Source organism: Copadichromis virginalis, linkage group LG16 (assembly GCF_057382275.1).
Source record: "Copadichromis virginalis isolate Kocher_CV1m ecotype Utaka linkage group LG16, C_Virginalis_male_GT1.1, whole genome shotgun sequence".
Lineage (NCBI taxonomy): Eukaryota > Metazoa > Chordata > Actinopteri > Cichliformes > Cichlidae > Copadichromis > Copadichromis virginalis.
Genome location: NC_140633.1, coordinates 40,892,127 through 40,914,482, shown reverse-complemented (window position 1 = coordinate 40,914,482; position 22,356 = coordinate 40,892,127). Strand labels below are relative to the sequence as shown.

General features: G+C 42.9%; 1 protein-coding gene and 1 pseudogene across 3 annotated transcripts in view; both read left to right on the top strand.

Annotated features, from left to right (window-relative positions):
• LOC146691420 (heat shock 70 kDa protein 12A-like) overlaps positions 1-9,194 on the top strand; it is a 39,660-nt pseudogene extending 30,466 nt beyond the window's left edge. The window contains exons 4-7 of the transcript XR_014915692.1: positions 162-166; positions 7,128-7,159; positions 7,229-7,400; positions 7,510-9,194. The product of XR_014915692.1 is annotated as a heat shock 70 kDa protein 12A-like (transcript). The remainder of the gene's footprint in view (positions 1-161; positions 167-7,127; positions 7,160-7,228; positions 7,401-7,509) is intronic.
• Positions 9,195-10,816: 1,622 nt separating this feature from the next.
• On the top strand, positions 10,817-20,365 carry LOC146691419 (uncharacterized). Of its 2 annotated transcripts, none has more exons than XM_085434838.1 (6): positions 10,817-10,929; positions 12,470-12,811; positions 12,882-12,986; positions 15,498-15,824; positions 17,822-18,151; positions 19,808-20,365. In XM_085434838.1, exons 1-6 carry the CDS (start codon positions 10,899-10,901, stop codon positions 19,897-19,899), a joined length of 1,227 nt encoding a protein of 408 aa, XP_085290964.1. In that variant the 5' UTR covers positions 10,817-10,898; the 3' UTR covers positions 19,900-20,365. The 2 variants fall into 2 exon arrangements, with proteins under 2 accessions (XP_085290964.1, XP_085290963.1); XM_085434837.1 differs by having other exon boundaries at positions 17,822-18,163.
• The last annotated feature ends 1,991 nt before the right edge of the window (positions 20,366-22,356 follow it).

Sequence of the window (22,356 nt, the reverse complement as noted above, 5' to 3'; positions counted from 1 at the left end):
GCTTAAATGTATTTCATGCCACGCAGAGGGCATTTGTGTAGATTTAGAGGACATGGTCTGAAGCACTTTGATAATGAAAACAATGTCTGTGCGTGATGTCTGTGTATGGCTCAAAGCCTCCACTGAATTGTTTACTGTGCTTCACACAGTCTAACAAGGAGCAGTGGTACAGAGCGAAAATGATGAATGAATGGTGTGAGTTTTATTTCGAAGAGATTATGAAAAGGTTGTGTTGATTCAACTTAGTTGTTTACGTTTTTGCCAAAGTAAAGAGTTGGTGTGTAACTAGTGTCCACTATTGAGTCAAGTAAATCCAACATGTTTTGTTGGTGCAAAAAGGAGTTTTGGTTGATCTTTGGGTTTTGTTTGACACTAGGTTGATTCTATCAGTGAGGTTTGGATTGTTCTCTTTCTCTGAGAGAGAAAAGGATGGTTTTATGCTTGGGCATGTTTGTAATGGGCCCCAGTATCTGTTATCATATGAGTGTTTAATTGGTTACGTCTGTGTTTGCTTTCGTTACAGTGCACTGAGATAAGAACATCTGAGAGGTGTGATCCACCGGTGGTGATATTTTGGTATTTTGTGAGCTCCTGATTTAACAAATCGGCTCCTTAATCCAGGCCTGAGAGAGTGAATTTTAAAGTGTTATAAAATATTCTTACTGAAAACAGTTGCAAAGTATTTTTCTCCATGATTATAATGAGCTTGGGAGAAAATTCACTTATATGGGACACTGATCCTGAAGCCTAAAAGGATTGCAGCGAGTCAATCCAGTCCAAAGAAGGAAAAACAAACAAGGAGCTGTTTCCTTTAAAATGATGACGTCATCTTGCTGGTGATGGAGCCTCGAATAGGTTGCGCGTGAGACTCCATTATCAGCAATATCTGGTATGAATGTGTGTGAATGTATGCATGTGACTGGACTGTGACGGACTGACGACTAAAAGTTTTAACTGACTTGGTACTGAGACAAAAACGGTGCCGACTTTAGGATTATTGAATGTCCACAGACAATTCACCCAGCCTGTAAAAGAAGGGTGGATGTTTTGTTTTGCTTTGTTTTGTCTGCAAGAACAGAAGGATGACAGAGACTAAAGAGCTGTAGCTTCACAGCAGTGTGAACTGCAGACTGAACCCTTTGGTTGCTAATTTTGAGCTACTGATGTTTGCATTAAGGAAATTGTGTTTTAGTAGCTGTGTTTTAATTAAGGTATTACATTATATTGTTGGGAATATTAAATGCTAAAGTGAAGAAAAGGTTTGATCCCACTCATGACTGAGCATGTTATTATTAACCATAGTGGGTCAATGTAGAGAGTGAATTAATTTTAGAAAAAAACAAACAAACAAAAAACCCTCCACCGAGGTTTATGAATAAGAGGGGAATGATAGACAGCCACACTCAAAATGGAGATATGTAATGATAAACACTGGTCCCCGTCTTTTGGGCGCTCTCTTGAAGTAGTCAACAATTTAAAAGTAAGATAAAATAACAGGGGCATGTGCTGAGGGGTGGTGCTGCACAAGAACAAGAGTAAAATAAAGAAAATATTGTTTTTAGAAGTGCAAATTAAAATGTACCATTACACTCAGAGGATCAATATGAAGCTTGATATTTGTTAATTTTGAATGAAGTACATGACTGGTGACTGTTCTGTCCTGAGCTTTTGTTTTTACAGCACCCGCTTGATCACACCAACAGTTTCTCCCACCGAAGAGGGGTACTTGCAAAAAATAAAGAACGGGGAGGAATATCATCAAAACTGGAAAAAGGTAATCCCCAAAGGGGGTGATAACGCCATAACTTTCACTATGGTCAAATTCTCAAAATTTGACCCTCAAAAATTCTTCAAACATTTAGACACAAAGTGGAGATTTAGATAAATATAATGTCGTAAACCACATAAGTATGAAGTATTTGATTCAATAAGATGGTGAAAAAACAAGCAGCAAAAGGTTGATCATGTTAATGGTGTTTATTCAAGGGTGCAGAGGAGATTATTATTATTAAAGACAACAAATGAAATAACGAAAAGTAGAAGTGGAAAGAATTTGCGTTAACGGTAATAAAATCAAAAAAAAGAAATACTAACTAAAACTGTACTGAATGTTCACAAAACTAACTAAAATTAACTGGATTTATAGCAAAATGTGTTTGGTTGCATTGATGTGTGCGTGCCCTGCTGTAGTGAAATTAAGGTAGTACGTTAGTCGAGTCGTCTGTGTTGCTGCTCCGTTCACGCGCAGAATCAGGTCAGGAAAAGTCGGGAGACAGCGCCAGAATAGAATTGAGGATGATTTTAATATGACTGTTTTGTAGACATAACAAGAGTCTTGTAGTGGAGAGGGACGTAATGTCCTCCTGAGACCCAGAGAATAAGAAAAAACAGGGAGAAAATATTTTCGTTTTTTCTTTTTTTTTCTTTTTTTTCTTTTTCTTTTAAATGAATCAAGTGTTATTAAAATAACAATCTCATAAGATGAAGATCAGGGACCAACCCAGAAGTCACTGACACTTCACTAGCTATAAACTATTGGTTTAGGAATAAGTGATGGCACTGAACTTTCTATTTCACAAAAGTCAATTTATTTAGGATATCTGAGGAAGTACTGATTTTATTTTGGAGACACAAAGGAACATTTGGCACTCCCCTCATCTCACATCTGTTTCATTGTTGTACCCAATCATTCTACAACTGAAATGCCTTGGACTGTTAACCATTTCAGGCAAGTGGAGTGAACCATATTTTGCTACACTCTCATCAGATTGGGGCTTCCTTTTATTGATCTTTGGAGAGAAGTCTTCATTACTGGTATTATTCAGGTCTTGTTCACATGTTTGTCCCAGGTTTCTCAGCTAAGAGGAGCTTAAACCCCAGATACTGTGAGTTCTTTTCACACATTGAGATCACTGATAACTCTCAGCAACAACGTGATCTCGTAGAAACAATTAGGTGTTATGGATTCAACTATAATTGCGACTCTTATTTTTTACTTTACTGGAAAAGATTTCTGCATTTTACCCATATTTTAGTTTTAACTCAAAATCAAAATTCCAGATTCTACTACATGTTGGTTTTGCACCAGATAGGATGACAGATTTCAGGTGGCCCTGTGTCTTTCTCTATTACATCTGCCACTGCATCTCGATAATCTTTGTGTGGCTTCTAGTGGGTCCTGACCCTCTCATATTTTGAAAAATCTATGTTTGAATCTCCCTTAATAATTGTGTTAAGAATTCTCTCCGCCTTGGTCAAAAGTTGGGTATTAGGAAAAAGTGAAATAAATATAAATATAAAGTCCCAATGTGTAGAGCACACATTAATAAATTAGTCATGTTCCCTGTGAAAGTAAATGAGCCTAATTCTTAAAGACCCCTGAAATTATTTACTAGATGTTTATTTTTTGAATAAAATAAAAATCTGAGTTTAACAAAACATTTTAAATGTAAATATCAAGCTTACCTTTCTCTCTTCCATAAAATGTGCTTGTGGGCACGCCAGCCATTTTGAAAAGGTGGGAAAAACAATTGGCAAGGCCACACCCCCACACATGTGACATAATTTTAAAGGTACTGTTGTCCTCTCTAAGAAACATCAGGACTTAGAGGAGTGGCAAGTAGAGTATGAGAGCTACAAGCAAAAAACTAAATGTGTACTACAGTGCGCAAAAAATGAATTACTGGGCCATCAGGGGGTCTTGAGGGACATTTATAAAAAAAAAAAAAAAAAAAAAATCCCACAAACCTTAAAAGTGCACTTGAAAAGCTCACACAAGAAGGTTAACCTAGCTTACCTAGAAGACCTCATCAGGGGGAGCACACTCCCCCTCGTTGAAGAGCTCACCCACTTAACTCGCATTCCAAGAAAATAGCTAACCCCAGATAAGGCAGCGTGATGTATCCCGAGACAACAGGACTGGGACATCTAAATAAAGGTGTGAAACAATCGCATGGAAAAGGTTATCAATTGACTTCAACCAAAATTAGGAGCACTCGGTGCGGCAAGAATTAATAGCTATTAGTCTCAACACCCAAGGATAACCAGAAGAGCATGACTGATATGATGGAACTGAGAGTTTGTTACACTTAACTTTTGCAAAACACAAATAAAACCTAATGAAAATGGCGAAACGTTTAAAACCCTGGTGCAGAGATTGGCAAATCTGACCAGGAACGTTATAAAATGGATTGTCAGAACAGTCAGCGTTAAAGCCACATTTGACAGTCCATACTAGGATGGCATTGGACATCTTGGGGGTGGAAAGGGGTTGGTGTGACCAAGGTGTGGTTTGGCTTGTCGTATGTATATTTGAGATCATATGGCTCTGGATGGACCAGTTACCAGGGCATGGAAGGAGGACAGACTCAATAAAGGAGGAGAAGGCATTTCCTGGGATTGGAGATCCTCTGGGTGAGTGGTTGATTAAAAGCATGCATAAAATAGAAGTTATCTGTTGTTATTGATTGGTAATAGATTGATAATTGGCCACATTTACAGCTGTATTGACTTGTTGTGGACGTAGTCGACTTCAGGTTTAAACACTCTAATTAACAGGTTGAAAATAGTGACATTAAAGGAAGAGTATGCAGCGCCACCCTGTCAGACGCCAGTGATGGTGGAGCTCACTGATGAATCAGGTGAGCTGGATTCATGGCTGATTCAAAACTAAGATCCCCCTGCTGTGGTCAGTAAGGGGAGAAAAGGGGGAAATAAAATCAAGAATAAAAGAGGCATTTATAAACGTTTAGGTGTCAAGTGAAACGGGACAAAAGGGGGTGTTATACTGTTATTTTCAATGTCAGCATTATTATTGTATGAGAATCATGCAACAAACATTGCATCGATGATCATTTATTGAAGCTTTTGACCTTATACTAACATCTGTGTTCCTGTGATTGTTATAACCTCTGATGAATCTTCTATTTACAGGTGTTAGGATAATGATATAATTTTTCATTGCAGGTGTAACCATGATCATTTTTATACATATTGCAACTTGTTGCTCATTGTAGAGTTGTGCTCAAGTTAATAAGGGTTAAAAGCTACAGTCAGCGCGAATGTCTGACTGATCTATTGAGGGGAAAGGCTTCGAGCATAGAAGGCCGCACGCGCTTACAAAACACTGATATCATGTTATTCTTTGTGATCTTTTCTTTAATTATGTCTTTAAGGTTAGTTTAAATAGTGGCAGTTAATTAAACGAGATTCATTAAAATATTAAATACCTGAGTCAGAACGTTACACGCGGATCACCTTAAGAGTCTGGGAAACTTTGTAGCTGCCTAACTTTTTTTTTTTGAATGTTCTAGCTCCGTTGATTTGACACATTGGAATGTGTCAAAAAAGGGGGGGAAGGTTGAGCTTTAACATCAAACAAGGATTATTTGAACATTTTATAACTTCATTTGTGTCTTTAATAATTTAGGAATGGTAAAGCTTAAGCTAATAGCGGTCCGAGAAGACGGACCTTTTAGAGAATCAGTGAAAAAGCATAAACTATCACTTTCATGTTTAATCATTACTCATTGAAATGAACTGAATAGCGTTTAGAAGATTTGTTAATTTTTTGTCTTTTGTTAAAAAGAGGGGTTTCAATAATTTTCAGACACACCTTGCAAATGTGCTTATAACGAGTTGGCACTCGGCCTTTTGAAGGTCAGAAGCTTCGTTCGGCGTGACTGTCCGGACTGATAAAGTGTAAGAAATGCCTTGAGTGCGGAGGGCTAAATGCAAACATGCTTACACACACATAAGATATGATTAGAATAAGTCCCTGGGACATTCTGAATGTTTTAGACCAATTCTGAATCACTAAAAGGTCAGTAGATAATAACATTAGATTATTAGGGTTAGGAAGAGAGGTGTTTTGGTTTTCTGTCTCTTACAGAGAAAGGAACAGACACCAGACGAGGTCACAGAGATGCGAGGATCCTCCGTAGCAGAGTCAGACACAGTGACTGCCGAGACATCAACTGGGTCCAAGGGTCATGGCGTTTGGGCTCCAGCTAGTCACCACAAAAGGATGGATCCCATAAACACAGCAATAACCATGAAGGGGTTGGCGGAAATCCGGGAACACCAGACCAACGAAGTTCGAGAGGCTCTTGGGCAAAAGGGGGACACCTTCCTGTTCTTTTCTGGAGAATACACAGATCGTTGTTTGAAATCGGGGCAGAATAATCCCCTGATCTGTGTCACGACTGAAGGGTTGTCTAACCCCTGAGGTTGAAGTAAGAAGAACAGAGGATCACGCAACTGGACGATACTGGTAGCTGCAGCAATAAAATAAAGGTTAAGAGCTCTTCGGACAGAGGTTCTAGTCTACGTCTGAATGGTATAAGGGAACACCAAATAAAGCTGTGGGAGAACAGGGGAGTGTCATCTGGACCTGCTATCCTTGTAGTAATAGTTTGTCTTGCACCTGACTTGCGCAAACACAGAGGTCATCTTACATATGGTTTGCCCGTCAGGGGGACAAAGGACCTCAGGAGTGAGAAGAGATGAACCCGGCCACACTGGGCTACAGGGTGTTTGTGAGGTCATTATTCTAATGACCTCATCAGGGGGAATTGTTAGATTATAATATTATTTTATGCCATGTTATACCCCTAATTAAAGATTGTGAATTATTATGTAGTTTTAGTTTGCATTATTCTCCTGAATTAGAAGAAGCTGATAACTATTGCATTAGTTAAACTGATTTGCATTACATTAAACTGCTGACTTGTTGTGAATGAATGATATTGTTTTATGATGCATTATACTGCTGAGTTATAAGAAATCTAATTTGTCTGAGTAGAAGAGAACAGAATATGCTGGAGTTTTCTGCCCCATTTCAGCAGGAGCAGATAAACAGGGAGCCAAGGTCGTAGCTTAGGCGCTGTGTGAGAGAAAGCATGTGAATGTTTAGGCTTGGTATGATAAGGTGGAGGCACCAGAGGCTATAAAAGTTTGAGCAATGCTCCACCATTTTGAGATTTTGAGGCTGTCTGCATCAGTGTCCATCTCCCACGTGTGTGATCATTAAATCATCGTTTGACTCAACCCGGCCGGACCAGTGTTGTTATTGTGGTTTTTTCTCTTGTCTCCATCCCCAATATTTTGAACCTTAACAGATCCTTCAGCAAAGCAGTTCATGAGAGAAGCTGCGACTCAGGTAACATCATTTATTAAGAGCTCTGAGATCCTGAAATATTCAGAGGAGTCAGTTTTCTTTCATTTGCAGGCAGGAATCATTACAGAAGGAACTCAACACCACCTGATCATCGCACTGGAACCAGAGGCAGCCTCAGCCTGGTGTATGAAGCTGCCAGCTGATGGCTTCATCACTCAGAACCATGATGGAGGATCACTGGATCAGTGTCCAGGAACACAGTTCATAGTGATGGACTGTGGAGGTACTCTATGTGACTCTGTTACACTCACAAACATTCATCCACAGACACGCTGGAAACATCTGTCTGCTGCTGCAGGAAGTCAGCTTTCATCACTTCCTGTGTGTTTCAGGTGGAACCATCGACATCACAGTTCATGAAGTCCTGCATGGAGGAGCCCTGAAGGAGCTGCACAAGGCCTCAGGAAATGATTTGGGGGGACAAAGTGTGGACAGGAAATTCAAAGAGTTCCTCAGAGAAATCTTCAGTCATGGTGTCTGGGATGAATATGAACAAAACTTTTCCAGTGAGGTTCAGAAAATAATGTATGAGTTTATGTTTCTCAAACAGGTAGATGATGATATTCAGATGTCATGTCCATTTACTCTGGGAACACTGGCTCAGAAAAGACAGGAAATAGAAAGGTTCTTTGAATCAGTGCGAGGTGCTTCCTGGGATGGAGGATCCATCAATATCTCCAAAGAGACACTGAGGTCTTTCTTTGCTGAGAGTCTGAAGGGCATCACTGACAGTCTCAGAGAAATCCTGAATAAAGATCTAAACGTCGAGTACATTCTGTTAGTGGGGGGCTACGCTGAAAGCCAGATTCTACGGCAACATGTTATTGATCAGTTTGGTGATCAGTGTAAAGTCCTGTGTCCTTGTAGGCCCCAGGAAGCGATCCTGAGGGGAGCTGTGGAGTTTGGAAGACACCCAGCAGTGGTGGCGTCTCGAAAATCTGCCTTTACGTACGGGTTTGCAGATTAAGAGAAGTTTGATCTGTCCAAACATAAGAAAGAAAAGAAATCTGTAGTCCAAGGGGAGGAGTTTTGTGGAGATATTTTCAGGAAACTTGTGGAGAAAGGTGAAGATGTTGGCTGGGATGAAACCAGAGAGCTCATCTTTAATGTACTGGAAGCTAAAGAAAATCACACACACGTAAGAATCAGGTTTTATCGCACACAAAGAAGAAATCCTCTGTATGTGGATGAAGAGGGAGTGGAGGAAGTCGGTTCACTCATTGTAAGAATGGCCACTACACGAGGCAGGAAGCATGAAGTCAAGCTGAACATCACATTTGGCTCCACTGAGATAACGGTCACAGGCACAGGGTTAGTTTATGGGTCTAAAGAATCAGCCATGATTGACTTCATGACCAGATCATGAAGATTTTTACAAACACTGAGAAGCCAGCAGCTTCTGTCTCCGTGTTCGTCCTGCTATGGACCAACAACCCTGCCTCTCATCCAGTACCTGCAGCCTATCCCATCACCCTACTTTGGATAACTTTTATGGATGGACAGATATTTTCTGATGATCAAACCTTTGTGGGGGTTTGTTTTGTTTTATCATTTTATATGGAAATGACTGTTATTGGTGTCATGGTACGGCTGTGTGGCAGGCAATGAGAGTACCGTATTCTGAATACTTTGGATTACTTAATATATTATCATGCTTTTTACAACTACATGAATGTGATTTATTACTATTACTGAAGGTTACTCTCCACACCAACACCAACTAGATGTTTAAATCTTAATATAAATGAGTAACAGTAGGTGGACATTAGGTAAGGCTGCACTTTTTGCAGTGATCTCATATAGAAACTATTCCTCGCGTATATAAAACAGGTCCGCGGCTCTGAACCGTAGTAAAGGACCTCTGGCTGATACGTCGGGTTCGTGTCGGCTCGTAGCTGAAAACTAGCTTTACTTTGTTGTCTGGGTCGACTTTGCTACATGCTTCCATCTCCCGTTTCTAATCGGTGACAGCTCGTACTTTTCCTTTCTCTCCCTCCTCGCTCACAGACACATCACGGGTCCATCCTCCCTGCAACACGGACTACACTGCCCATCAGGCTGCATGTTTTAGGGCGATGCCTGTAACACTCTGCCTGTTGCCTTCATATTAAATCATTTTTTGAACAATAATTTTTTAAAAATATTTCTTCATGTTATTATGTGGGCCGTGAGATTTAGACACAGACATCAGAGCCTCTTAATGCCTGTTTTGTTTGGGTTTGTTTGGAATTACCAAAAATAGAGAGGACATAGCCGAACATATGAAACAGGAAAAGACCGTCGTGTAATCCATCATATGAGGACAATACATGTTGTTTATTTATTAATATACAACATGTAGAAAATGTGGACCAAATAAAGATAAAAATGAAATAAGGACAAAATGTGTCAGCTTGAATTCTTCCTTGATTCTTCTAATAAAAACACCAGTAACTGCATTTCACCTGCTTGCAGCACACGTGTCATTGATCTTCACTGTACTAGACTCATTGGGGGGGTGTTTGAATGACTATGTGCGACCTGATCCAATCACAGTGTAACGTACTTAGATCTATTCTTCACATCACCATCTCCTTTCTTTAGACCAGGGGTAGGCAACTCCAGGCCTCGAGTGCCGGTGTCCTGCAGGTTTTAGATGTGTCCATGATCCATCACAGCTGATTTAAAGGGCTAAATGACTCCTCAGCATTTCTTGAAGGTCTCCAGAGGCCTGGTAATGAACTAACCATGTGATTCAGGTGTGTTAACCCAGGGTGCGATCTAAAACCTGCAGGACACCGGCACTCGAGGCCTGGAGTTGCCCACCCCTGCTTTAGACGATCCCTTCCCTGTCATGGAGTGTTTGTGTCACGGTCTGTGGACTCAGTGTTTTTCTGTTTGTATTTGTTATCCTTGATTTCATGATGTGTTTTGATCCTCTTGGTTTTGATTTCCGTCTCTAGTATTCCCAGCTCCTTAGTTCCTTAGCATGTCTTGTGCCAGTGTCCCTTTGTTCTCTGTTAACTGTAAACTTGTAGTCAAGTCTGCATCTGTTTCCTGTTTTACTTTGAAAGTCTGTGTCTATGTCGGTGTGTTGAGTTTTGCCTCCCCTTTGTCTTGTCATGTCAGATGAGTCCCAGCTGTGCTCTCCTCCTGTTTCTCATTCCCTAATCACCTCCGCATGTATCTAAGCCCTGTGTTTTGTCTCTGCCAGTTGTTGCGTCCACGTTAGTTGTGTGTGAATCCCGGTCTAGTTAAACTATCTTAGTTCGAGTTTTTGTTTGTTGTGTTGTCAAGTTTGTGTTGCCAGCAAATGAAGCTGCATTTAAGTTAATGTTTTGTCTCGGAGTCCTGCACTTGGGTCCAGCCGCACAGCTCATCGTGACAGTTTGTCTGAACATACTTCAGTATACTGTACCTCAAACACCAGAGTTATAGCCATAACCATACATGAACTAAGACTACCTGAGCACAGAGACGTACACCTCTGTGTTACTAATGATTCAGTCTAGTGCAGAGAAGATCAATGAAACATCACTTGTGTTATTCAGCAGGTATTTCTCAGAGGAGTGAACAAAACTGCTCAGCTGGTTTCTTTGCATTCCAGCTGCTGCTTCACTGGAAACAGTTCAAAGTGAAACTACATGAGTTTGAGCAGGTTCATCCAGAGAAACGTCCGTGAGCTCCTGCTGTCGACGTGCTTTAGAAGAGTGAGCTCAGTAAGAAGCTGAGGACGACGAAGATGTTTGCTGTGTTTGTGATCCTGCTGCAGGGTAAGCTGTCCTCCCTCCACCTGACCTCAGTCAGATGTCATTACTTTAGTCCTTGCTTTTTAAATATTTATGATCCTCAAATTCTTCACTCATTTTTCACACACTGTTGCACTTTTGTAACAAAGAGGACTCAACATATTAAAATAATGCTGCTGTAACCTTTTCAGGCTTTATTTTGAAGAGTTATAAACAAAAATGTCAATACAAATATGGAAACCATTTATAGACATCAACAATCTCACGAATTGTAAGGAGAAGGGTATTTTTGACAGTATTAACAGCATGGCTACTGATGTAAGATGTTGCTCTGTACTCATTCTGGTTGACCTCAGTGGGGTCCGACCCCTGGCTGCCCTCCATGCCAGGATCTTTGGGCAAGATGTCCAGGAAACCCCAAGTTTCCCCCAATGCCTTCATTACACTGTTTATCAGGATGTGAATGATAGAAAGTACTCACATGTACAAAAACATGCTCGTGTGAATGAGGTAATGAGACCTGATGATGTGTCGCAGTAGAAAAGCAGTACAAAAGAATCAGTCCATTTATCATTTCCTATAATTTTATGTTGATGATATTTAGCTGTATAAACCTGTCCAGCTCACCTGCCGGACACTAATCAGGTTTCCCCCTGATTAGTGACACGGCAACAGTTACCTTGTTTGAACGACTGAGGCCATGATGAACTACAGCAGGTAAAAGTATTGAATATGCCACCAATTTTCTAAGTAAATATATTTATAAAGGTGCAGTTGACATGAAATTCTCTCCAGATGTTGGTAACAGTCCATCCAGTCTACATTCAAAGAAATCAAACCATAGATGTCCATAGATAAAAGTTATGTGTGATAATAAGAAATGACACGGGGAAAAGTATCGCTCACACATACTTGAATGAATTTAATACTTCATACAAAAGCCTTGGTCTGTGTTTCAGCTTCATGACACCTCCTGCATGGAGAACATGCGTTGCTCAGGTGTGATTTTGACCCAATCTCCCACACAAACAGTCTGAAGGTTCTGTGGATGTGTCGAGGGGGCCAATAACCCAAAGTGACCAGCGTCCAAGAGTTGGGTCAGGCGACTGGTTGGGCCGTTCCAGCAGCTTTAAAACTTTCTCTGAAACCAGCTGAATGTTTCCTCTGCTGTGTTTGGGATCATCCTCTTACCGAAACTCCACCCTCGTTTCATCTTTATCATCCTGGTAGATGGCAGCAGATTTTTATCAAGAATGTCTCAGAACATTTGTCCATTCATCCTTCCTTCAATGATATGAAATGGTCAGTGCCATGTTCTGAAAAACAGCCACACGCTATCACGTTGTCACCTCCAAACATCACTGTGGGTGTTTTGTAGTTTCTCAGGTGAACTGTGATGGACCAACATTGTAAAGCGCTTTTCGAGACACCCAAAGCGCTTTACAATGCCACTATTTAGTCACTCTCATATTCACACACTGGTGGAGGCAGCTACAGTTGCAGCCACAGCTGGGGCACACTGACAGAAACCTACATCATGTGATTGATTTGTGTTGGTGTGCAGTTTCCCAGGGTGCTGCAGTGTTGGAGGTATACGAGGAGGTGGAGGCTGTCATGCTGCCCTGCCAGTACTTTGGTATCATACCCGAGGACGATCCCACAGTGATCTGGAGCCGCTTTGACCTCAATCCCAAAACTGTCCACCAGAGAAAAGAAGAAGATGACCTCCAAGGCCAAAACCAGCATTACAGCGGGCGGACGTCGATGAGGCCTGATGCCCTGGATACTGGAGACTACAGCCTCACTCTGAGAAAGCCCCGGCTCACTGACAGCGGCAACTACACCTGCACCATCAGTGATGGGACACAAGACCTGACACTGAATAACATACAGCTGCAGGTCAAAGGTCAGAAACAATCCTCTATAGATACAGGTCAGAGGTCAGACGTCATGACGTTCTTTCTGTTTCTCCACAGAACGATTCCCAGCTTGGTCTAAGGTTCTGCTGGTTCTCCTGGTTCTCACCACTGTCATTGTTTCTGGAGGTCTCTTATTTTGTTTCTGTCTCTATCTAATGTCAGGTGAGTCTCTATCACCATCCAGGATGATGGTAAAAATTCTCCAACTGTCATAGTGTGATTCAAATCGAATTCAAGGAGTGGACTCAGGTTGTTGTTGGCAGGTTTAAATGTGTTACTGAAGGTGAAGGATAAGTGTGGGGCCCGCCCCCTAGTGGGGGTATAGAGCCATCGCAGGGGGCGCACGGTATGAAAGGAAAAAAAAAACCGCTTGGACACTGCTGGCATAATGGACAGGTTTTTACAGGCCACACAAACGCAAAGCAGGAGATGAAGCGTCGCTGAATAAGTTTCCAAACCAACTTCATTCTAAGCCAAAGACTAGAAAATATGGTGAAGCAAATCTGCCCTTTGGCTTCACCTGCACAGGTGCTGAGGTAGGTCTCCCTGCAGGATTGGTTTTCCCTGTGTCAGGAGCAGCGCTGGGCTCTTCAAATCACGGACAAGGATCCCACATTCTTGATTTTTAGTTCAAACACTTGTTGTAATGACTAACTACTCCTGACATGTTGGAGATGTTTGCTCTTTATACAGTAAAGTTACAGCGGGATACAAATAACATCAGGCTGATCCTGCCACGATTTGTTCCCCCGGTTCAAATCACAGACAAACAGGATCCCACAGCTGTTTATGTTTTTGAACACATTTTGCACAGAGAGGCATTTTTAAAAAAATGTATTGATAGCAATGTTGAATATTATTACACAGGAAAAAACAACTACAGTAAAATAATCACAGCGTGACGCCTCTGCCTTTGTAAATGGAGGGACAGTAACTGTGTGTGTGTATGTAAGCGTGTAAAACCTGAAGATAGTCAGATTAACAGTACATTTTGTCTCTGTCACTGTAGAAATTCATCTCATGTAAGATTTTTCTTGTAAAACAAAGGGGGGCTAACAGAAAAGTTTGGGAACCACTGGGACAAGGCAACTGTGGAGAGGAGCGAGAAAGCAGCTGCTGGGGAAAAGGTGGCTCTGCCAGAGAAGAGATCGAATGTTAATAAAGGTCTCAAGATGACTGGAGCATGATGCACAGTGTAGGAGTTATGTTGGAAAGTCGAATGAGAACTTGGGAGGGTTACTAGTCCAACAAGCAGTTGTTCAGGGATGCCAGGTTGGAGCTGGCTGATGGCTGGTAGGTGAATGAGTTCCTTTGCAGATTTCAGCAGAGTTCAAAGTCCACAAAAGGGTCGAGACTTGAGCAAACTTCTACAGAAGGTTCAAACAGGATACTGCAGGAAAACAGAAATGTAAAGTAAGAGCCAGTGACTAAGGTCAAACAGAAAGATGAGGGACCTGACTGTCACCAATGCAGCAAAGATGAACCAGGAGAGAGCTGCAGCACCACTCAATAATACCTGCTCACTTAACTGTGATCAGGAACAGGTGCAGGAGGGAAAGAAGGAACTGTCAGGAAACCTCCACCCAAAGCTTCATGCCAGCTCAGCAGCTCCACCTGATAATGATTGTAAAGAGAGCGAGTTAGAAAAAGGGAAAGAAAACAAACAAGAAAAACAGCCCAGCAGAACCTACCAGACCACGACACTGATCGTGTGCTGACGCTCAACAAAAAACAGAAACGTGAAGAGTTCAGAATCCTGAACAACTGAGACAGAGCTGAAAGCTGCAGAAGACAGAAATACATGCAGGATAAGGAGAGGCTGGGTAACAGGCGAACACACAACTGGAATGAATGTGACTCAGTGCGCCCCAGGGCGGCTGTGGCTACAATGTAGACATCACCAAAAAGTGCGATTTACTGTTTACCATAATGAAACAGGGAAGCAAAACTAAACATAACGTACATGGGACACGACACTATCACAATAAAACAGGAAACAGACAGAGACCAGCCACAGGAAAACGAAACAACATCAGATAAAGACTAAGAGACGTAGGTTACTACAATAATAAACAGGGTCCAAAGTCCAAAAACCAAAACAATGCTTTAACACCCAGGTAGCATAAAAAGAGGGTCAGCCAGAATCATGCCTGAAGCTTGTTGATGCCAACCAAAGGGTCTGGTTGAGATGAAAACTGCAAAGGGGCCCGTTCAGCCTGTTCTGCCTATACTGCAGGGTGAGAGGCGGGGTACACCTGGACAGATCTCCAGCCTGTCGCAGGGCTTTTTGTCTTAATCATTAAAGGTGTGGTAGCAGTAAAATGTTAACAAACAAACATCATTTCTATTAGTTTTCACTTGCTGCTTAGCATTGGCGCTAAAAACCACCTTGGTGTAGGTTAGTTTTAAAATTGGCCCCTTAACTCCCAGTACAATGATGTCCACCCAGTGCTTTTAAATGTAATACTTGGGGTATTTTGAAAGCTTCTATATGTGACTGCTGTTACCTGGTTTATCATGGCACTGCTGTGTGGCTATGAGGAACCAGCAGCTTTGACATCCTGTGCATGAGTTCAGGGGTAAAGCCTTTGAAGACTATAGAGCTGATTGATGGGGGCTCATGATGCCATCTGCTGCCTGCAAAGCTGATTCTGTGGTTTGCTTTTCTGTCAGTGTACCAGGTGGAGGTGGATGCAGAGGTGAATGCTGTCCAACTGCCATGCAAAACTATAACTCACCTGCCTGAAGATGCTAAAGTGGAGTGGAGCAACAGTAAAGACAAGACAATCCACCTGTTTGAGAACTCCTCCGACCAGCACGACAAGCAGCACTGGTTTTACAGACAGCGGACAGAGATGAAGAAACGCCCGCTGAAGGCTGGAGACCTCAGTCTGACCCTGAAATATCCCACAGATTCAGACACAGACACCTACACCTGCACCGCCCGCAGCAGGGAGGGAAACATCCTGATGAAGAAACAAGTACAGCTCCATGTCAAAGGTCAGGACTGTACACGATACCAAAGACACGTTCCTGTCAGCGTCAGTGTAAACACCAGCTTCAGAGGATGAGTGAGACATCCTGATAGTGTTAGCAGCACAGGAAATGATGTGAGTTATGTGCATGAGTATCATTATCAGGCCTGCAGTAAACATCCACACACCTCAAATTTACTCACTATTAAATAATCAGCTGTTCCTTTGTGATCAGGTCCAAACACCGTTAACCTCATACATGTAATAAACACGAGTCACTTCACGACTGCTGCTGCTCCAGACTGTCTGTCATGGATGCTGCTGCTGTCTGATGCTGTTTAAATACATCAGGAAGAACTCTTTATGCTGTGATAATGAAATCGCACATTGTGGATTAATTAGTGAGGAGTACCCTGGATATCTGTGACTACCACCATCTACATGTGCAGATCGTGTGGAGCGGTGAGTGGTGAGGACCTAAAAGCAGGTGCAGGGAGGGAAAACTAACTTCTAATGAAAAGCGAGCTGTTTATTGGTGGAACATGATTGGAAACAACAGCCCAGGAACATGATTGGAGAAGAACAGACAAACTAACGAGGGACAAAGGAAAAGCAGAGATAGTATATACACAGAAGGCTGATGAGGGAAGTGGAAACACATGGGACGGACAGACATGACGAGACAGGGAAGCGAAACCAAACACACTGAACACGGGACGAGAGACTGTCAAAATAAAACAGGAAACACACTAAGATGTAGACTAAGGTCATGTCCAAATTCATGGGCTGCATCCTCCTGAGGCCGCATTTGTAGACCGATTACGTCACAGCGACGCGCCGAAGGCTGTCCCAATTCATCGACTCCTTTAAATGTGGCCGACAAATGCGTCCTCCTTTTCCCCGAATTCGAAGGATGGGTGTGTCCTTCGTGGCCTACCATATCCCAGTTTCCAACAATGTGGGCCGCTACTAAGTTTTAAAATTACTCTTACTAATCTTTCTGGGTCACAAAATAAACTTTTAACATATTTTCAGGCGAGAAAGTAGCTGTGTAAACATCAAATATCTGCTCGGTTTATCAAGATATCGCATATTTGCAAAAGTGCTTCCACGTTTTCGGAGACGTCTGCTACCCACCAGCTCGATAGCTAGCCGGGAGCTCGAGGGTCACTGATGCGGCCGAGAACGGCACAACTCCCGGCACATCATTTTCAGATCACCGCGGACTTTCGCTACTCGGGTTAAACGTAATATATAAGTCACTTAGACAACCTAAAAATGTTATTGTTGGGCTTTTTTCAGTGTTTTGTTTGTTCGTGAGTAAATCGGTTTGGCTGAGATTAAAGTTATTAGATTAGATAAAATAAAACTTTATTAATCCCCCGGGTGGGTTCCTCCTTGGTTTTTACACAGCTGACTAAACGTCAAACAGAAGTGTGAGACGGTCGAGAATTTACACCAGTGTCCTGTTATATTTTAGATAGCAAGGATCAAACGGCCGAGTTTATTAAACTCCACCGAGACAGCGATGACGCTAATCTGAAGGCTAGACCGTCCAATTTCACAGCCGTTTACTTCCAGCCTACCCGACCTTCTGAGGACCCGGCCCACGTAGACCACGAAGGCCGGGTCCTCAGGAGGATGCAGCCCATGAATTTGGACACGACCAAAGACACATGACGGGCTGGGGAGAAACACATGGATGCAGATGACAGACAGAGGAGAAAGGATGAAACACAAGGAGGCGAACATGGGAACAGAAAAGGGAGACAAGACACAAGGACATGACTAAGACCTGGAGAGTGAGACACACAGATGAAGACAACGGCATGAATGGAACCTAACAGAAAGAGAACATTAATCAGGGATTACAAATGATCTCAGAAACATAAAAATACTAAATAAACTCAATGGCCCAGCACCCTGACAGTGACAGTTTTACTGTGTTGTTTTTAAACTGGTGTGTTTGCTGTTAAACTGTCTTTGCTCTTCATGCCTGATTTCATGCTGCATTGTCTTCAGTCTGTCAGATGGAGGTGAAAGATGGGGAGGAGTCAATCCAGCTGCCCTTCAAATCCACAGGTGACCTCCCCGATGACATCAGAGTGAAGTGGTGGCGAGATGACCCTGAACCAATGGTGATGGTCCACGTGTATCAGAACAAATCAGATCAGCCTGACAAACAGGACGAGGAGTACAGAGGCCGAACAGAGACGAGCAAAAAGCTGCTGGAGACAGGAAACCTCAGCCTGACCCTTAAACATCCAACAGTCAGCGACACGGGAAGATACCGCTGCAGAGTCGACAGCAGGAACATCTGGAGAGAGAAGACCGTGCTGCTCAAAGTCGGAGGTCAGTATGAAGGTAGACATCAGCTCACCTTTCCACCTGCATGTTTTAGTAACTTTATAGAGTTAAAAACACCAGATTCACAACTTTAATGGCCTTTTTGATGTCTTCTTCAATAAAGCAAATGCAGTTTTGTCTACTTCTGGTTGCACGTAGAAATATAGTGGAGACACAGTGAGATGTCTCCAAAGCATCCAACAGAGTCCATTCAGTTCAGTTTTATTTACATAATACAAAATCAGAACAGTCACAGGTGTGAGCGAGTCCTGGCACGGACATATATCAAGCGCTCGTTAACTTCTTCAGAACTTCTTCATTTCTTGTCCGTCCGCGGTAGTAATCCTCAGCGTCGCTGGATACCTCAGCCCATAGCGGACTCCATTGCAACTGTGAAAAGTAGATTCCTCACCTCGGTAAAGGCGGCACGCTGTTTACTCACAGCTTGGTTGAAGTCCGGCAGTACGGCAGACTCACCGTCTGCAGTTGTTATCACCCCAGCCTCGGCTGCCTTCCTGAGAAGTAGTTCCTTTTCTCTGAGGTAATGACATTTCACTACAAATGCCCTCGATGGCTGGTCATCTTGAGTTGGCTTGGTGCGGAGGGTCCGGTGCACCCTATCCAGAGTTGGCTTTTTTTCCGGAGCAAGAGCCTTTTTTCAGCATTTCTGACACATATTCAGATGGGTGTGTTCCCTGCTCTCGTCCCTCCTTTACCCCCATAACGCGGACGTTGCAGCGCCGTGACCTAGCCTCCAAATCCTCGCTCTTTTTCCACGCTGGATCACGCTGGTAACCCTTTCTTCATGTTGGATTGCATAGCTGCAATAGAGTCGGAATTAGCAGTGACTCCCTTTTCCAACTCAGATGTGTGGCTTTCAACCTTATCCCGTCTTTTATTGAGCCTGTCAGTGATGTTACGCAGCTCCGTTTGGGTCTCTGCAGCCTTTTCATCTATTTTCTCCAGCAATTCTTGCTTCATTAATTGCAGCTCCTTCAGGATTGCCTGCTGCTCGTCCACAGTTGTCTCCGTGGCATTTGGGCATGCTAGGCTAGCTGGGCCAGCAGTTGCTTGAGAGGCCCTCATGTCCTGCTCCATCTTGTTGGCTTGAATTTTTTCGGGCATGTTGTCCATAGACCGGGATGGTTGTTTTCTAATATGTTGTTGCTCTTGTATGTGAAGTAATATCACGTCATTTTTGAAGAGTAATATGGTAAATACAAGGGTTCGAGTGCAGAGCTCCCAAACCAGCGTCCTCACATGGCACTGCCTCAACCGTCCCAGTCCATCCCAGAACAGAGCTGATATGATACAAACCACTGCAGTGCAGTACCTGTAATACCTACAGCATGTTCTAATCGCTCTAATAGGATATTATGGTCGACAGTATCGAACGCTGCACTGAGGTCTAGCAGGACAAGCACAGAGATGAGTCCACTGTCAGAGGCCATAAGAAGATCATTTGTAACCTTCACTAAAGCTGTTTCTGTGCTGTGATGAGCTCTGAAACCTGACTGAAACTCTTCAAATAATCCTCTGCAGATGATCTGTTTCTGTCCTGATAAATTCTGGACTCTGACTGAAGACTTGGTGACAGCCTCCTTCTGTCTCGTCTCTGGTTGTTTCAAATTCTAATGATTCTTTTGTTCCTCCATCCTGCAGCCTCTGAGCCACTGACCCACCCAGCTGGCTTGGAGAAACATCTGTGGATGAGTGAAGAAGAAATGGCCTTGCAGTCACAGCCTGCTGACTGATCAGACCTGAAGAGGAAGAAAAGTCTGGTTTTCTGGAGAATCTCATATTACTGATATAATGTTTAAGTGAAACAGGTGTGATAATGAAAAATGACACAGGGAAAATTTGTTGAACTGAAATTTATTTAATATTTCCTACAAAAGTCTTTGTTGGTGATTCAGCCTCAAGACGCCTGTATGGAGATACTAGTGGTACCATTTCAAGTACTAGAGAACTGGTGACATGTTCTTACACATCTGACCTCCTGTACGTTCATACTTTATCTAATTCAAACTCCACACAGACAGAACCAGCTGGGATTCAAACCAGGAACCTTCTTGAAGTGTGTTAAGCACTGTGGGCAGAAGCTCTGCATCAGCGTGCTGTTAATGATCTATTCTATGTTTTGTTCACAGTGCTTAGATTAAATGCTCATGCAAACTGTGCAATTATCACATTGAAATAAAAACCAGAAGTTGTGCGCTATTTGAACACCTTGCCTGCCTGCAGCACTAAAGGACTCCGTGAGAGACGTCTGTCTCGCCCTAGCAGCACCTGTCCCTGTCCTCCTCTTCCTCCTCCTCTTCCTCACACACTGCTGAGTTTGTCCTGGTGGATCATCAGGGGTGCAAAGCCTCACAGATGATGTGCAGCAGTGGGTCCCTCAGTCTGTCCTCACTCTGGACACTTGCAGTCGTCACACATGGAAATCAAATGTGTGATAAGCTGCAGGATTCAAACACAAGTGTAACTTATAAACACATGTTCATACTTTTATTCCACAATCAGAGAGAAAGAAACAGAGAGAGAGTGCAGGACAGACAGACAGGTGACAGTCTCAGGTGTACACACTGCTACACAACAGCACAGAGAAGCAGGATTTAGTGTTTGTGTTATTACGAGTGTAAACAAGAAGAGTTCCAGATGGTGCAGTGGACACATGTGTGACTGCTGTGATTAAAGCATCTTTCTTTCAGCTTAACGAGTGAACCGTCAGCTCGTTCAAACACACGTTAAAGTGCGTTTGGCTCGACACCACCGAACAGAGGCAGCAATATAACACAGCTCACATTAACAGTGCAGTGAATCCTGCTTGTGCCGTGATGTTCAGGACTGCAAACCGAGCAGCATCACTGACTTTCAGCTTGTTGTGTTTGTGGATATATGACTGACTTTAATTATCCACAGAATCATCAGATTCTCTGTAAGATTAAGGTCGACTATCGAACGGCGTATAAAGTAAAGGCTTTAAAACAAAGTTAGTACAAACGTCACTAATGTCACATAACTTTGCCGACATGTGGCCAACAGGAATGTTTAATGTTCTTCGTTATTAAACATTCGCACATGAATAAGTGACATAATCTTCAGTACTTACTTTTGACAGTTCACTCGTCGGCTGCTCCCTTCTGCCGTATTTTGCGGAAAAATTATCCACACCCACCGCCGCGCTATGAATTGTGGGATATATGGGACCACGAAGCATGCACCGGACCACGCTTGATATTTGGGGAAATCGATGGCACATTTGGAGTATGCATTTGAAGTACACTTCGATTGGGACAGCCGTCGTCGCGTGGCGGTGATGTAATCGCACTTAAAATGCGTACTTCTAGCGTGCGGTCTCTTAATAGACCCTGTGCACGAGAAAATGCTAACTTCCTGGTTTGAGATGATAAACGAGGGACCACTGTTTACAGATACTGAGAAATATAAAATTTGAATCCCTTTTCTCTTTTGCTCTGAGGCGCGGGGGGAAAAATATCGACAAGGACACACCCGACCCATCCTTCAAATTCGGGGAAATGAAGGACGCATTTGTAGGCCGCATTTGAAGGAGTCGACGAATTGGGACAGCCTTCATCGACTCCTTCAAATGCGAACTCCGGAGGATGCAGCCGACGTTTTGGGACACAGCTATAGTCTATTGGGACACAGCATCGACTGTAGAAAAAATGGAGGACGCGAAGTCAAAACGTCTCTATCGCTGGTGTCTGGCTGCAGTATAGGTCATAAACCCCGCCTCCTCCATGTTAGCGGATGGGACTCGGGTCAGACTAAAATAAATTAATTCTCCTCAGATAAATTTTTTCCAAAGATTCTGTCTTTTGTTTTCAATAGTTCTCATCACGCTGATTGATGTTCAAGGGGTCTCCTTTCCCATAAGTTTGATTCTAATTCCTACCGCGGTGATGTTAAATTGGGGTGTAACGCTATCGTAGCTTTGACTGGCAGCTGCAGTCATGGAGAAACTTGCGTATCTCTGTTTGGGAATAGCAGACAGATAGAGCGTAGGCTCTGACAGGAGGGCCAGCGTTTACGCTACGAAAACACGACCGAGTGTTTTAACCTGACAGCCTGAGGTGTTCTTCAGTAAACTGGACTACCCGACAGAAGGACCCGAGGCCCTGCTGCACTGTTTCGGTAAGTTAAATGTGTTTGTAAGCTAATCCGTAACTACCGTCCTAGCTAAAATG

Coding starts and splice junctions, on each gene's coding strand:
- LOC146691419 (XM_085434837.1), top strand. CDS start 10,899: ATGTTTGCTGTGTTTGTGATCCTGCTGCAGG. Junction 10,930..12,469: donor GTTTGTGATCCTGCTGCAGG/GTAAGCTGTCCT, acceptor GTTGGTGTGCAG/TTTCCCAGGGTGCTGCAGTG. Junction 18,164..19,807: donor AGTCGGAGGTCAGTATGAAG/GTAGACATCAGC, acceptor TCCATCCTGCAG/CCTCTGAGCCACTGACCCAC.